This window comes from Orcinus orca, chromosome 13 (assembly GCF_937001465.1).
Source record: "Orcinus orca chromosome 13, mOrcOrc1.1, whole genome shotgun sequence".
Taxonomy (NCBI): domain Eukaryota; kingdom Metazoa; phylum Chordata; class Mammalia; order Artiodactyla; family Delphinidae; genus Orcinus; species Orcinus orca.
Genome location: NC_064571.1, coordinates 9376958 through 9393859, shown reverse-complemented (window position 1 = coordinate 9393859; position 16902 = coordinate 9376958). Strand labels below are relative to the sequence as shown.

Below are 16902 nucleotides of genomic sequence, written 5' to 3'. Positions count from 1 at the left end.
ATGAGATTGCTTTCTTGAGCTCACTTTGTCTCCCCATGGGGGGAATGATTAGATTGATAATGCCTCTTCAGATCTGAGTAGAAGTCAAGGGGCTGAAAGTTTGGACCTCAAGGAAAAATTACCCCCCTAGGCCCTTTTAGAACCCTCCCCTCCTGATTTTTACTATTACCAGACCTGTGATTTTGTCCCTTTTCCCATCCTATCTTCTAAGAAGTGGGAAATGGTAGGCAGGTGGAGGGATGAGCTCTTTTAATACCATTTTCAAATGTCAGAGAAGAGCTATCACTTTTGCTAAACAATGAGGTGACATCTGAGGAACTGGTGTAGTGAAGGACTTTAGTCACTTCCATTTTGTTATTTTGTTGTAACCGTATAACCATAGATGGTTATTTTGAACAAATTTTGAACAGATGTCTCCATTTCTCTCCCCAGTTCCAGACAGAACAAAATCTTAGACTCCATCCTACTGAGCGAGCACATTAGGGGCAGGGGACTTAGGTTCTAGTCTAGGGTTTTGTCCATCTTGAAATCCTTACCCGTGGCATAAGGATAGGGAGCTTCCTGGGAGCTCAGCAAGTGTTTGCACTGAACGAAGCCTGACCCTGCTGTGGATGGCTATGAGATGTGGGACAAATGGCATAATCTTTGGGGTCTTTGTTTTCTCACCCATAAAGTGAACGGTTGGGACTAGATGATAATAGTAGTATCTGATGTTTACTGAGCTCATTATTATCCTGACTTCGTGCCAGACACTCTGCCAGGTGCCTTACCTGAGTTATTTCAAATAATTTATATAATATATAAAGTACAATCACTTAATCCTTACAACAACCCTATAATTAGGTCCTGTTATCCCCGTTTTACAGGTGAGGAAACAGGCTTAGAGAGGGTAGGAAATGGGGTGGAGCTGGGAGTTGCCCAGCACCCTTGGCCAATCCTGGCTGCATGTAATGAGCTGTGGATGGGAGGATCCACCCCAGAGCACTTAACTGGGGAGACCTTTAACCTGCGGGTAGTAGTGCAGCATGACTGAGCTGGTGTTACATTGAAGGAGGGGATTTGTGGTTGTGGGGGTGGGTAGAAGAAACAAAGACTCCCTCCAGAGGGCAGAGAGAAGCCTGCCTGATGGAGGAGTGGGCTGTGGATTAAGTTAGTTGGTGAGTGGGGGAGTTGGGACCAGTAGGGTGCCTGCCACGTAGCACTGTGTATTGAAAGAATTATTAAAAGGCTAGAGTTCAAGCCCCAAGGGCCTCAGTCTGGTTCTGGCTCACAGACTCTCAGAAGATGGGAGCCAAGCTCTTTAGAGCTTTGCCCGTAAGTTCCCAATAAATTGCCCTCCCCATCGCCCTCGCTTTAACAGGAGAGTAGCTGAGAATTGAGTGGGGATGCTCCTGAAGCTGTCTTCTTTCTCCCTCTGGGGGAAATGCAGTACAATGCAGTACAGTTATTACTTAACAACACAGGCTAGGCAGTTACAGACTAGAAGTGGGGATTTTTAAGTATATTTTAATTTAATTTTTAAATTAATAACGTGGCTGCGCTGGGTCGTAGTTGTGGCACACGGGCTTTAATTCGGGCATGCGGGATCTCGTTCCCTGACCAGGGATCAAACCCGGGCCCCCTGCATTGGGAGCGAGGAGTCTTAACCACTGCGCCACCAGGGAAGTCCCTAGTATAGTTTAATTTTAAAAATTAAGTTTTCATCACACAGTAAATATACAAATACAGTTTACTGGTTTTTAAAAAAAGATTCTATAGATAAAGGCAAATTCCTTCTTTTAAAGCTTTTTTAGCTTATTCCATAGGCTTGATGTAAAGGAGATTTTTATATATGGCTCAATACAGGTGAAAAGGTCCTCGCTGTGTGAAGTTTCCTCACTGCCGTTACCCTTAGAGGGCATTACAGCAGCACGGACCTGGCAGGGGCCTTCAGGTGAAAGCTACCTCACACATTCTAGTACCTTGCAGAGAGGGCGAAAAACCAACCCAAAATGCCATGCTGGACGAGCCAGTTAGGCACTTCACACGCAGCAAAGAGTAAAGCTAGATGGTTTAACAGATCGATTATAAGGGGGGCCCCCAATCATGTGGGGAACATAAATTAGAATAACATGTTTTTCACTTTCAGTAGGAACTAAAGCAGTGTTAGCGGAGCCCTCATTTATGGAAGCATGGTGAAGAAGGAACGCGGTTACCATGTCATGTGGCAGGAAGCCTTGTGTGTGGAAAGACCCTGAGGCTGGGATTCAGGGGATGGTGTCCAGCTCCCAGTTCTGGCTTTTACTAGCTGTGCAGTCTTATATAAAAACTCAATTTCTTTCTATTATCTTGTCTCTCAAACGGGTAAACTTCATTTTATGAAGCACTTTGAAACATCTAAAGTACTTATATAGATATGATCGTATTATAAAATGAAGAGAAGCAAAAGCACTGATTAAGTAAAAACTAATGGCTTATTAATGATGAAGTATTTATGTTGGACTGACTTTTAGAAATGTTGCCCATTTGTGGAAAAGTAGGTAGAGTCTGCAGCTGCGTCATATGCTGCTTTACATGTAAATACACAGTTGTCTTGTATATATCAACACATGCATGACTGTACATGTTAAAACATGATTTCACATGTGTTGCAGAGAAGAAATGACTCCCCTCGGGGATGGAGACGTTTGGAGCTTGTGTCCCCTTCTATCCATGAAACCTGGAGAGTATTCCTACTTTAGCCCCCGAACCATGTCGATGTGGGCTGGCCCGGAGCACTGGCGCTTTAGACTCCGGCACAAACGTATGTACTTCTAGACGGAACTCTAAGAAGAGATAGTGCAGATGACCAGCCAGTCAGCAGTTCAGCCTAAGAAGGGAAATGCCAGTCACTGTCTTGTACCTCCTGACAAGCTGTAGAAATACACAGATAAGGAGCCTCCTGGTTGGACAGTCAGTTGGCCTGGCCTGGGATGAGGGGTCAGTTAAGACTGAAGCCTGTGAGTGGGAAGAGTGAGTGGACCCTCCCCAGGGTCAGGAGAGCTGGCTTGTGACTTTGTCCTCCGCCAGCACCCATGTGACTTCAAACAGTGGCTAGAGGTGGGAATGCACCCCCAGGCTCCAGAGGGCCATGCGAGTTACTGCACCGGCAGCACTGTGCAGCCCTCTGAAGTGCTGTGCCAGGGTTAAATGTTTGCATTCTCTCTTTGAAAAGAAGTGATTAATTAGCATATCTTTTTAGTATTGTTTTCTTGTCAAAAACACAAACTATAGGGATAAATATTAGGTGTATGATTTGCCTTTCCTAGTGCTGATATGATGCTCAGACACAAATGCTGTCTTGTGGTTGGTAAGTCTGTCAAGTGATCTTGCAAGATGAGTAAATAGGCCACAGAAGTGAGCAGTGTTGACATCTGTGTTCGCTTCTGCAGAAGATACTACCTCGCACTCAGAGAACAGAAAGAAGACCACAAAGAAGGATTTTGAAATCGACTTTGACGATGATATTGACTTTGATGTATATTTTCGAAAAACAAAGGTTTGTGCTGGATTTATTATCATTTGTGCTTTCTTAAATTACTCTTTGCACTCCTCTTTCCCTTTTAGATGTGTTTTTAAAAAATTCATTATAAATTTAACTCTTAGAGTAAATGGATGGCTTCATTCTCCCTCAATCCCTGAAGGAATTAAGAAATAGTCCCAAACTCAGTGGCAGAGAGAATCAATATGAATAAGGTCTAACAGAATCACTCCTTTACACAGAAGTAGGAAGATTAGTGCTGCTCAAACTCTTCCCAAGCTCCTTCCAAAAAAAAAAAAAAAAGTGTGTATATATACCATTTTTATTAAAGATGCCAAAAAACTACCTTTTCTTTTTTTTTTAAAAAATTAATAGGCTGCTACTGTTCTGACCAAGTCCACTTTGGAGAACCAGAATTGGAGAGCCACAACTCTTCCTACAGATTTCCACTATGAGACTGAAAATCTTGTCCAGCTGCATCTCAAACCAGGCACCAGGGTAAGGCTATTCTTAGGTTCCTTGAGGTCATGTTGTTGTTGAACCTGTTCTTAGCATCAGAGGTATCAAGTGGCGGGTAGTGTGATTGTCAGCGCCCTTCAGGAGAAGGAGAACGCGTGAGGAGGAATTCATGTTAGCCCAGGGGAGTTCCCGGGAGATTGCATGGGTAAGGCAGAGCCGGAGGGAAGAACTCACAGGACACATGCACACTCAAGACTTGGAAATACCTCACCTGGTTGGACTTCTGGACACTCTGGCCTACTTGCCGAAATGCAAGGGGGATAAACAACCTTTTGTCAAGGCTTTTACAAGCTGTTAGTCGTTTCTTGATTCTTCCACCTTCTCATGATAGTTGTGGGTCTACTAGCCAGGTGCTTTCCCAGCCCACACTGCCTCCCCATGATCAAGGTGTAGACGTGAGCCCACTGTGACGTGCAGGGCGACGTAGGTGCCAGTCCTCGGGGGCTCCCTAGCGCTGCACAGCCTGCCTGCTCTCCTTCTATGACTGTTCAGGTGAGCTCTCTAGACTAGCCAGTGTGCACCCCAGTCGCTATTCACTTCATTTGCCTGTGGCCTCTCTGGGGATGCTAAGCAGCAAGAGGGTGTTCCCGTTGCCAGGGTAACCAGGCAGTGGGTCATGCTAAGTTCTGTTTTATCTGGACCCTCTACTCATTTGCATTCCTGGTTGTTTTAATCTTGTGGTGTCAAGTATACAAACAGTCTACAGTTTCCTCTTCCTTATTTTGCCTGTTTCTCCACAAGGCTTAATGATATGTATACAGTTCCCTGAATTCGCTGATATCTCACATTCTGTTTTTATAATCCAACACTCATAATTTTCTTTATAATCAATACTGTTCACTTAGCAAAAATACTCTTAAAAATGCAGAAAGAAGTAATTTACTGTTACATGTCAATTATACCTCAATTTTAAAAAAGAAAAAAAATGCAGAAAGATACAGAGTTGCAGCAGTAGTAGTAACTGTGGTCATGGTTCAGTATCGGTTAGATGCCAGCAGCTGCTTGCTCTAATCAGAAAATAGAGCCCTGGGGCGGAGGAGCAGAGCCAGGCTGCTGGGGAGCTGAAGGGAGAGGTAGGACACTTCCACCAAGCCCGGCCCAGCTCCAGCTGCTTTCCATGGCCACAAGCCACCTTCTCCTTCCTCAGGCCCTTACTGTGAACACTGAAGAGTGTGGCTTAGGTGGTAATTTGCATATTCAGATGTGAAGGCTGTAGAGCAAAGTCATTTGATTCTTGCCCTCCAGGAGTTTTCTGTGCTTTTTTTCCCATCATTGTTTCTTATAGAGGAAAGAACTCCTGCTTCTGATTATCCACAGGGACAAATTTCCCTGCATGTGCAGTAGGGCAGCCAGGCAGCAGGATCCCGAGATTCCTCACCTCGTCCTTCCAGGAGGTGTCCTTCTAGGACAATGGCTATTAAACACTGGAAAGTAAACACTGGACTATTAACATTCAGTCTGGCTAGAGACTATACAGGTCAACCACCCATCCAGTTTAAGATCTTAAAGGGTGATTCTAATGGCAACCACCCAATACATGAGGGGGGTCACGTACCCTTCCTGAAACATTTCTTGTAGACTATGGACAATTTAGAGTGTGTCCAGAGGAGAGTATTATTCTAAATGGAGAGGGATCTAGAAATTGTGTCATATGAAGGAAAGTGGAAGAAAGTGGGCATTTCTTAATAAATATCTATTGTTTATTTTTGGATTTGTAATACAAAACCACTGAGGGGTTTTGGGGGGCTACTTTTGGAGTATATATTTATATTAAAATATTCAATGTGCTTCTGTAAACTGTACACACCTTTAATTCCATTTCCATCACCCCAAAGACACACACCCCAGATGAGGATCAGTGGCCTAAGGGCCTGCAAATCTGAAGGGCTCTGGTCGACAGGCACTTCCAAAAGAGGAGGCAGACTTGCTCTGTGAGGCCCTCACAGGCGGAACAAGAGCCGCAGATGTGGTGGCAGGGAGCAGAGCTCGGGTTTCTCCCTGTAGCTATGTGGGGAACAGTGATGGCCCAGGAATGGGACCAGCTGCCTGTGAATTAAAGTAGTGATTGAGTTTTCTGTCAGAATTCTTCAAGCAGCAACAAGTGGACTTCTTTTCAGATAGTTGTAGGTGGCTTTGTTTTTAGTGAAGGAACACTTTCAAATAAAGTTGTGTGCAGACCTAATTGCAAACCGGCTGCTCTGGTGTATTTGGGATGGAAGGTGGCTCGGAGCCTTGCTGCACTGGGCTTGCTCTAGAGTGGAGTTGTGTGGTTAGTTGGAAGTTGGCTGGATTAGATGACCTCTCAGTGCCCTTAAAACCCTAATGTTCTGGGACATGATTGTAGGAACTAAGGTTATCTCCCCAACCTAGTTTACTAGCTGCTTTTCTAGAAATTGCTTTCTGCAGTTGTTTTTTCCTTCATTCTAGTTACTTAAGATGGCCCAAGGCCAGAGAGCAGGGACCGAGCATTGTGAAGAAATTGACGACTATGATTACAACAACCCTAATGACACCTCCAACTTCTGCCCTGGATCACAGGTAAACGGGGGCAAGAGCTCTGTGCTCCCTTCTAAGCAGTAGGGTGTTTCTCTCCTGCTTCCCTTCTTGCCCTTTCCTGTATGGCAGATGACTATAGGAAATTCTGAATCAGGTGGGGGTTTGTGGATGCTTGCCCTGCCCCAGGCATCAGAGAACTGAGCAGAGCTGAGGCAACAGCCAGAACCTTGGCCTGCCTTACTCTAAACTCTGTACACAGGAAAAAAGTGGACATACTCCAGTAAGCTGTCAAAATGCGGATGGAATCTTGAGCCTGTACAAAGCACTTATCTTGGCTCTTTTGGGATTTCAAAGGAAAAGAAACACTCTTCTTACTCTTACAAGCTAATATTTTTTGGCTGGGGAGACATAACACATAGACATGTGAAGACGGTGTGTCCTAATGGGGAAAAAGAAAGTGTAGAGGGTGGATCTCAGGGGACCAGGTTTGTAGCTCTGATTTTGGTTCTCACATTGTGAACTTGTACAAACTACTCCCCATCTTTAGATCTTAGTTAGACTAAATAATCTCAAAATCCCTTCTATGACTCTATGAATGAGATAGCAGATGGAAATATAACAGAAAGGGGGGAAATACTAGGTTCCATCTGTGTCCCTGCAAGTGAGGAGAAGGGAAAGAATTGGAAGAATAGCTTATTCACCTTATTTTCTTGCTTGGAAGAGAATTAGGTTGTTACATTTTAATTTTTTTTTTTTTTTTTTTTTTTTTTTTGGTGGTACGCGGGCCTCTCACTGCTGTGGCCTCTCCCGTTGTGGAGCACAGGCTCCGGACGCGCAGGCTCAGTGGCCATGGCTCACGGGCCCAGCCGCTCCGTGGCATGTGGAATCTTCCCAGACCGGGGCACGAACCCATGTCCCCTGCATCGGCAGGTGGACTCTCAACCACTGCGCCACCAGGACAGCCCGGTGGTTACATTTTAGTAAAAATCCAGACTGGCCTCTCGCCCAATGCTCCTCAAGCTCAGTAGGCCTAAGAGTCACCCAGAGAGCCTGTTACCCAGTTCCTGGGCCCCACCCCAGAGACCTGGTCTGTTCCTGCTGGGCTCAGTCCAAGAATGACTTTCTCACTGGCTCCCAGCAGGACCCCTGCTTGTGGCCAGCCGACAGGTCACGTCTCTGGTATTTCAGGAGTGCTTTCTGTAAAATGAAATCCTAAATCCATTAGAAGCAGAGGGACACTGGCTGTTGTGATTACTGAATTCCTTTTAGCTCTCACTCCAGAGGGCTTAGTTAACAGATGCCTCTCTAGTAGGGTGTATGTGCAACAGGAAGATGACTAGAGGACCTAGAAGTCCATTCTAGGTTTGACTCAATGTCACGAACTCTCGGGTGCTCTGCTCTTGCTGTGTACGGAATCTGTTTCAAGGATACTTCTAAGCCCCTCAAACAGCTCTGCCGAACTTGAAGAGCTATTTCCTTGCTCAGGCTGCTGACAGTGACTATGAAGAGTCAGATGACTTATTTGTGGGACCAGGTGGGACCTTTGACCATTCTGGCCATCCACCTACGACAACACAAGACAGCGATGACGCGCCTGAAGTCCAAGGATTAGATATCGCCACTTACGGGGAGTCAAATCTGGTAGCTGAGCCCCAGAAGGTAAAGAGGAAGCCAAGAATTATATCTGATATTGTTTGCCTGAGATCTGTTTGCTTTGTATCTTTCCTGAGAGTCACATTGGTCTGAGCTTGATTTTTTCCCTTCTCGATTTTAACCCATTGCTCTCTAAGTGGCTGATTCATTCATTCATTCATTCATTCATTTATGTATTTATTTATTTATGGCTGCATTGGGTCTTCATTGCTGCGCGCGGGCTTTCACTAGTTGCGATGAGCAGGGGCTACTCTTAGTTGCAGTGCGCGGGCTTCTCATTGCAGTGGCTTCTCTTGTTGTGGAGCACGGGCTCTAGGCGCAGGCTTCAGTAGTTGTGGCTCGCGGGCTCTAGAGTGCAGGCTCAGTAGTTATGGCGCACGAGCTTAGTTGCTCCGTGGCATGTGGGATCTTGCCGGACCAGGGATCAAATGCGTGTCCCCTGCATTGGCAGGCGGATTCTTAACCACTGCGCCACTGGACTAATTATGCTAATTGTGTTTGTGTGGAACTAGCCATCTCTCCAAAGATTGTTATAAGCCATATGACTAGGGGTGAGCCAGTCACGCAAGCAAACTATGTGAATGAAGGGTGCAGGCAGAGGAAATGGGTTTCTATGCTGGTTGGGTAAGGCTAGCTATTTGGCTCTGGAAAATCTTGGCCAGATTCAACTCATATTAAATTATCATACATTAGGCATCTATTCCCTACCAAGTGACAGGCTTGGTGCTTTCATATACATTTGATTCACTTATCTCTTACACTGGAATTCCAGGATATCCTTAACGAAGACTGTACTTGATCAAAAATAAATTAGATTGAAATGAAGGACTCTGTGTATGTCCAAAGAAAGCTCTATAACTTTGTGGTATAAACTAGATTTTTTCATTATTTGAACTCCAGACTTTCTTTTTACAAAGAGCTGGTGGTAAATGCTTCTTTCTTATGCTTATTTTTACTCGTCACATACCTATTTCAGGTAAATAAAATTGAAATTCAGTATGCTAAGGCTGCCAAAAAGATGGACATGAAGAAGTTGAAGCAGAGCATGTGGAGTTTGCTGATGGAGATCCCCAAGCAGGCGGATGCAGAGGTAACGGGTTCCACTCATTCTGTAGGTGCCCAGCATGGAGGAGGGTGCGGCTTGTGTCTGAGCTCCTAGATGAGTAGCGCTAACGTGGAAAGCATTCATTCAGAAATACAAGAAAGACATCACACCTCTGAAATGAACCAAGTATATGAACAGGCAGGTCACACAAAAGGTGATACAGATGGTAGACTAGTGTATGGGACATTACTCAGTCTTGCTCGTAATCAAAAAATACAAATGATGGCATCTTTATGCTGCTTTAAAATAACAGCTTTAGCAATTAAACAACATTTTTCAGTATGGAGTTAGAGGAAGAACTGGAGTACTTATTCGCTGCTGGTGCAAATTAAGTTGATAAATAACCCTTTTGGAAAGCAGCTTCTAACATCTCAGGTACCCTAAAATGTTTAAGCTCTTTGATCTAATAATTCTGATTTGGGAAAGTAGGAAAGTAGTTATATATATTATGTATACATATATATGTATATATATGATACTGTCAAATTGTCTCTCCTTTAGAGCAAAGTGAAACCCTGATTAACTTGTTCCAACTAAATGGAACTTTCTGGTTAACTAGAATCCTTCCATCTCCTCTTCTAGACTTCTGCTCAGACAATGTTCTGAGCTTTCCAAACTCAACATGTTCTATTATACCTTCCCCTGCTGGTTGAGAAGTGAAAATGCATGATTTGATTAAGGACCCTGAGCTGTAGTCTTGGATGTCAGATAAAGCTTCAGTCATATTCATAAGGTTTTCTCAATTAAAATGGGATGGGATGCAAATATAAGAGAAATGTACTTTTTAAAAAGTAGGAAGAGGGTTCTGTTTAACCTTTGAATTTAAATGACTCCTAAAACCCTGTCCTCCAGTGATTCTGGTTAATATAGATTTATTTAAACAAACTCTTTCTAATGACAATATTCAAAAGTAGAAAATAGTATAGTCAGTGACCACTTCAGTGCCCATTATCAATGTTTCATCTATATTATCACCCAGTCCTGTCCGCCCGCCCACCCCCACACCTGTCGATGTCAGTGTTAGGGTCTAGGGCTGAGGTACTGGGTCCCTCTACGGATCCTTTTTCTTCAAAATGTACCGAAGAAATTGTTTTGGTTTCATTCTGATGTAGGCTTTTCTTTTTAGAGATACAGCTTTATAAGCTTATGTTGCTCTCTCAAAAGTGAACTGGGCCTAGTCTGATCTCTAAGTGTCCTTTCTTCTGTCAGGCAAACCACAGAGAAAATGGAGAAGCAGGGGACCCAGTACAGGTGGCTGACAAGAAGCTCAGTGGGCTCACAAAGGACCTGCAGAAGAGGTGCTTGCCAACAGACTCCTCCCCTCCCCCTCCCCACTCCCTTCCCCCTCCCCACTCCCTTCCCCCTCCCCACTCCTCCTCCCCTCCTTCCCCCCTTCCCCCAGCCCCCTCCTCCTCCGAGCCCCAGCTGAGGGAGCGCCAGCCCAGGCTGTTGGTATGACAGACCCCTCTGCACACAACCTGCCATTTTCACACTTCTCACAGTTTTTCTGTTTCTTCTCTGCATTGATAAATGAGTTAATGTAGCCCACCTTTAAAAAGGCATTTTTCTGCACCAGTGGCTGGAATGGAACAGGAAATATTTTATTTCCAAATAAGAAACTGGAAAAACCTGCTTCTAAAAGGCATCTGAAATGTTTCTTTATTTCTCATTAGTTTATTCACTGACCATGTGTATTCATACTTGATGAAAGAGCCTTTGTTCCTGGAATTGCAGTGACAGCTAAATACTTACTAGCCTCTTTGTTTTCCAGCCTGCCTCCCCTTATGGCTCAGAACCTCTCCATACCTCTGGCCTTTGCATGTCTGCTACATTTAGCCAATGAAAAGGTGGGTAAATCTGGTAAGCGTGGGCGTGTTCTCTGTGCCAACCTGCTGGAGCTTTCTGTCACTCATGAGCGGCCTCATAGGACACCTTAAATACAGCAACTTATGTGGTACCTTCAACCCACAGGATTAACCAGACACCTAAAAGTAACTTATAAAAAGGCCAACAGGTATGATTAGAAATGAAAATTATGAGGAGGACCCAAATGGGAAAATTTTAGATGCTGAAATTGTGATCTTTCAGTTCCCAACTTGAAACATAAGGTGCTTTTGCATCACTGGGTGTCAAAGGCTTTAAAGGCCAAATCCTGCCAGTGCTAACGTCAGGACACGTGGGAAACGTGGCGGAGAAAAGAGGGGAGAGATGAGGCTGGATGGAAACAGACTTAGGGAGAGAGCAGAGACGTAGAGGCAGCGCCAGCAATGCTGAGCCGCCATGGGCTATGAAGGATGTCTCGGGACTAGAGATGTCTTTTGCAGGAGGGAGACAGCAGGAGTGCTGACTGTGACAGTGTGCCGGCTCCTCCTTGTGCCCGGCCAGCTGACGGCTGAGCGGCTGTGGGGCAGTCACTGAGCAGCAGGCGAGACCCATCTTCTCAGGGGCTGGTGGCACTCCCGCTTCCCGGGAGGCACCCCAGCGAGGCAGCCAGCAAGCCCATGCGTTTGGTGCTGCCTGAGACTTGGTGTCCTTTAGTGTCCCCAGGACTGTGGGCTGGGCTGTAGCATATGCCGTGAGCATCTCTAGTGCTGGGGCTAGACACGTTCAAAGTAACACTGCTAAGCTTTTTGTTGTTGTTGTTATAAATTTATTTTTTATTTTTATTTTTGGCTGCATTGGGCCTTCGTTGCTGCACGCGGGCTTTCTCTAGTTGCGCAAGTGGGGGTTACTCTTCCTTGCGGTGCGTGGGCTACTCATTGTGGTTTCTTGTCTTGTTGCAGAGCATGGGCTCTAGGTGTGCGGGTTTCAGTCGTTGTGGAGCACGGGCTCAGTAGTTGTGGCTCGCAGGCTCAGTAGTTTCGAGGCACAGGCTTAGTTGTTCTGCGGCATGTGGGATCTTCCCAGACCAGGGCTTGAACCCGTGTCCCCTGCCTTGGCAGGCGGATTCTTAACTACTGCGCCACCAGGGTAGTCCCTGCTAAGCTTTTCTGAGTGAGGTTGGAATCTCACAGCATCCTAGTGGGCGTAGGTGGTGGTGGACTCTCCCACTGGGTGTGTTCCCCTAGCCCGCGCAGTCCCCTAAAATGTCGGGTGCCACCAAAGCTCAGAAACTTACCCTGAGTCCAAATTCTATGTGTTAGTGACTTCACTCAGTCGCAGCAGCTGGAGGATCAGTGCTGCCCTGGGCCGCGTGTCTCTGCTGTGAGAGAGCAGCTTCAGCGCCTCCGCTCGGTTCCCAGTAGACTGGGGCCAAGCAGACACACGGCTGGAAAGCATGAGGGACTCCAGGCTTCACTGAGGTCCATGTGCTCTGGCTCTGGCACCACCCTGCCTCCCCAAGCGGCAGAGCCAGCTTCTCTTGCTTTGCTGCGACCAAATCTCTCTAAGGGGCCCCAGGGAGCTCAGCATTTGAAGAATCAGGAGATGGCCCATAGACCATGACCTGTTGCGCTGAGCTTTGGGCTATTTGAGAAGATCTGACTGGTAACGCTGGCCAACAGTTACCAGATAATCTGCAGGGACCTGGGGTAACTCAGAGCTTAGAGCCACCAAGAGAAATCTTACAACACCTTGTGCCAGAATGTGACCCCTTTTAGGCCTGCCTGCTCCCAGGTTTTCACGCCCATCTGGACTCTTCATCTACCGCTCTGGTAACGAGCTCCCCCTCAGCTGTCACCTGGGAGGTGAGGTTTGTGCTTTCCATCTTTAGCAGGAGAGGAAGGTGTGCCACCACACCATGCCTACCTCCAGTGCCAGGCAAGGGAGCGATGGTCCTGGTGCAGTTGGGCTTCCGTGTGAGGAAGGGCTTCTGACAGCTCTTTAGTCCTGAGGGGACGGTTGCCTGGGGCTGGTGAAGGATCCGGGGAATGGGAGGATCGGGGAGGCAGTGGGAGCAGGGAAAAGGCCTGTGCAGAGATGGGAGGGAGAGCGTGGCCATCATGGCCATCGCCAAGGTTTGAGGTTCCCGAGCAGTGAGGGAAGGGCCTGGAGAAGGTCATGCATGGCAGGGCTGATACACGTGTGCCATGGCCCCTGGTGGCCTCCCTATCACTTCCCACAGCGCCTTCCAGGGCCGAGAGCTTAGCTCTTAGGCCGTTGACGGAGATTGTTGCGGAAATCAGAGCAGGTTTGCTTTTTTCCCCTGCAGTTGGCAAGGATTTGGAACCAGCTTTTTCATGCAGATTATATTTGCTGTGACAGTTTTACTTATAGTCATGGGACAAACCTCGTTCTTTGTAGTCACCACCTTGTTTCCCCCAAGTTTGTTTTCTGATTCTTGTATCCTGTGGATACCAAAGTTCATGTGTGTTTGATCTTCCTTCAGAATCTAAAGCTGGAAGGAACTGAGGACCTTTCCGATGTTCTGGTGCGGCAGGGGGATTGAGTCCGTGGGGAGAGAAGCCCGTGCTTCCTCAGTGGCCAGGATGCCTGCACTTGGTGCTTCAGTGCCGTGGGCTGGTGGCAAGGCTGCAGCTGACTGCGCTGTGTGTCTGCTGCTCTTCCCTTCTCTCCTTCACTGTCTAGAACCAGCTGCCTGACGCTCTGTCCTTGATTAAAGTTTTCTGTTCTGTGGTGGCCACCTAGGAGGGAGGAGAGAGTCCTTATTATCCTTGATTAGGCAACTGTGTCCATTCTTTGTATCCTTGTATAATAGTTTGTCTCCTAAATTGTTCTGTTTCCATACTTTATTCTTGTAGAAAGGAATTTCCCAGTAGGCACTTGTCCTTTAACAGCTACCAAATCCATGTGTATAAAGTACATCACAAGTGTGCTTATAAATGTATATATAATGCTTAAAAATAAAATCATTTGGAATAATTTGCTTGGTAAACTATTTGAGTGCCCACTACATGAGTATCAGACCATGTCCTTATGCTCAAGGGGGGGCAGACTTGTTAGCTGGACCAGAGACCCACGTGTCAGTATAAGGCAGGAAGTGCTTAAGGGCTGAGGTGATTTGTCTTGTAGCAGAGTGGGGATTTCAAGATTGGGTCCATTGGGTCTATCAATTCTGCTAAAGGGTGATAATAGTAAAAATTGCAAACATTAAGTGGCTACTAAGTACCTTCTGTGGATGACTTTTTCGGCCTTCTTAGCATCCCTGTGAGGAACGTAACTGTTACGGCTCCCATTTTACAGAGGAGAAACACGTGCACGAAGGTAAAGTAATTCACATAAGAGCAGACAGCTGTCAAGAGGTTGGCCTTGAACCAGGAAATCTGCTTCTAGATCTTTACTCTTAGCTACTACACTATATGGCCTCAAGTCACAGGCTCAATACTTGTAGATGTTGATCCAAGTATCCTGTCACCATTCATTGGGTAAACAGAGAGCTTGGATGATAGGTCAGAAGCAGTGAAGGATATAATTGGTAATTACTCCTGATAATAAAGAACTTGCTCCTAGGCCAAAAATGACACAAAACAAAAACCAATCCCTTCCCCTTAGGAACGTGCTTTCCAAATCGTGGCCAAAATATTAGCCACTCTGCTGTATTGAGAGGATTAGACTTGTGGACATGCTTTAGTAGGAAAAGCAGTGATGCCGAGTGAGAATTCATACCCTGTCCTGAACTTCCCCAGTGGCATAGTGGTTAAGAAACCACCTGCCAATGCAGAGGACACGGGTTCGAGCCCTGGTCTGGGAAGATCCCACATGCCGCGGAGCAACGAAGCCCATGTGCCACAGCTACTGAGCCTGCGCTCTACAGCCCGTGAGCCACAACTACTGAGCCCACGTGCCACAACTGCTGAAGCCCACGCACCTAGAGCCTGTGCTCTGCAACAAGAGAAGCCACCGCAATGAGAAGCCTGCACACTGCAATGAAGAGTAGCCCCTGCTCACCACAACTAGAGAAAGCCCGCGCACAGCAATGAAGACCCAACGCAGCTAAATAAATAAATTCATACCCTGTCCTGCTGGCTGAAGCCTCCAGCATCTTTTCCCAGGCCAGGGGAGTGCTGGTCCTCTTGCTTTGCTCTTATTCCCAGGATTAGAACTAGCCAAGCCCGCCCCTTCTCTCAGTCCAGCATACTTCTCTGTAGCGGGGTCTAGGCAGGGGCCGAGCTGCGGATAAAACTGGCAAGAGTGTTAACAGCTTCTTCAGTGAACTCCCTTCCCCTCCACTCTGCTTCTCGCAAGCTTCTCCCTCATTTATATGGTTGCTGTGTCAGAATTCATTTGGCTGCGTATAATTAAAAACCCAAATAAGTGGGTATGTGAGATAGTTTATTTCATGTAAAGTACATTAGGAGGTGGGTAGTCCAGAGCTAGTGTGGTGGTTCCATGAACTCATAAAGAGACCAAGGATCATTCCAGCATTCCAGCTTCTTCTCTGCCATCCCTAATGTGTAACCCTCATCCTTGTGTGTCAATGTGGCTGCTGGAATCTAGCCATCACATTATATTCTAGGCAGCAAGATAAGGGGTTGTGAGGGGAAGGCAATCATTAACCTACTTTCTGTCTACAGATTTGCCTCTTCAGGACATTTCATATAAATAAAATCATAACACAATATGTGGTCTTTTTTTTAATTAATTAATTTTTATTTTTGGCTGCCTCAGGTCTTTGTTGCTGCACGTGGGCTTTTCTCTAGTTGTGGCGAGTGGGGGCTACTCTTTGCTGCGGTTCGCAGGCTTCTCATTGGGTGGCTTCTCTTGTTGCAGAGCATGGGCTCTAGGTGCACAGGCTTCAGTAGTTGTGGCACTCGGGCTCAGTAGTTGCGGCTCGTGGGCTCTAGAGCGCAGGCTCAGTAGTTGTGGCGCACGGGCTCATTTGCTCCGCAGCATGTGAGATCTTCCTGGACCAGGGATCGAACCTACGGCCCCTGCATTAGCAGGTGGATTCTTAACCATTGCGCCACCAGGGAAGTCCCTGAACATACTTTCTTTTTAATTCTTTCAACATATTTGTAAAAGCTACTTTGAAGTCTTTGCAAAATCCAACATCCAGGCCCATTTAGCATTAATTTCTATTGAATGCTCTTTTTCCTTAATATAGATTATATAATCCTGTTTCTTTGCATGTTTAGTACTTTTTGGTTGAAAATCGGATATCAGATAAAACGTTGTAGTGACTTTGGATTCTATCATGTTCTTCTGAAGATGCTTAGATATTTACTCAAGTAAGAGTTGGATTCAAACTGCTAACTTTGTATCCCCTATGGTATGAAGTTATTGGTATTTGTTCTTATAGCTACCCACTGTTGCTTTTAAGGCCTGATTCCATAGATCTTCCCTCTGCCTGCAAAATTTGGAGATTGACCAACCGTGACTTCCTTGTTAGGATAGAGATTCCCCCATCTTCGAGCTCCTCCACCCCGTCTGGGCTCTGTCCTTCCAGCCCATCCAGCTTCAGATTTTTTTCCAGGTGAGATGCAAGTAGTTGGGGAATGCACCAGGGGGAGGAGCATCAAACTCACAGCTCTTGCTCCACATAGCTCTCTCCCAAGAGTAAGCTTCTCTTCACCAGGTGTCCCCCCATAGACACCTAGTTGAACTGTCAGCTGGGGAAGGCAGCTGATGCTCAAGCGTTTCTTTTTTCTGCCGAGGGTCTCACACTGCCAGGATTTCTCCCTTTCAAATTCCCAGCTGCCTTCCCTAAGCCTGAACTCTGAGTTCTGGCCCC

The 16902-nt window shown here is 46.2% G+C and overlaps 2 protein-coding genes across 6 annotated transcripts in view; one reads left to right on the top strand and one right to left on the bottom strand.

Annotated features, from left to right (window-relative positions):
* NCAPH (non-SMC condensin I complex subunit H) overlaps positions 1-14093 on the top strand; it is a 39871-nt gene extending 25778 nt beyond the window's left edge. For 2 of the 3 annotated variants that reach the window (XM_033401895.2, XM_049696294.1), the window contains exons 10-17: positions 2634-2782; positions 3411-3517; positions 3875-3997; positions 6446-6556; positions 8000-8173; positions 9144-9257; positions 10482-10570; positions 11044-13636. In XM_033401895.2, coding sequence (XP_033257786.2) covers positions 2634-2782; positions 3411-3517; positions 3875-3997; positions 6446-6556; positions 8000-8173; positions 9144-9257; positions 10482-10570; positions 11044-11209 — 1033 coding nt within the window. In that variant the 3' untranslated portion in view covers positions 11210-13636. Of the gene's footprint in view, positions 1-2633; positions 2783-3410; positions 3518-3874; positions 3998-6445; positions 6557-7999; positions 8174-9143; positions 9258-10481; positions 10571-11043 lie in introns of all 3 variants that reach the window. The other variant, XM_033401896.2, reaches the window with a different exon arrangement.
* Positions 9200-16902, bottom strand: part of NEURL3 (neuralized E3 ubiquitin protein ligase 3) — an 87634-nt gene continuing 79931 nt past the window's right edge. The window contains exon 5 of one of the 3 annotated variants that reach the window (XM_033401898.2): positions 9200-9336. The gene's annotated coding sequence lies outside the window, so the exon portion shown is untranslated. Of the gene's footprint in view, positions 9337-13727; positions 13856-14083; positions 15354-16902 lie in introns of those variants that run through there. The other 2 variants (XM_049696298.1, XM_049696297.1) reach the window with 2 other exon arrangements.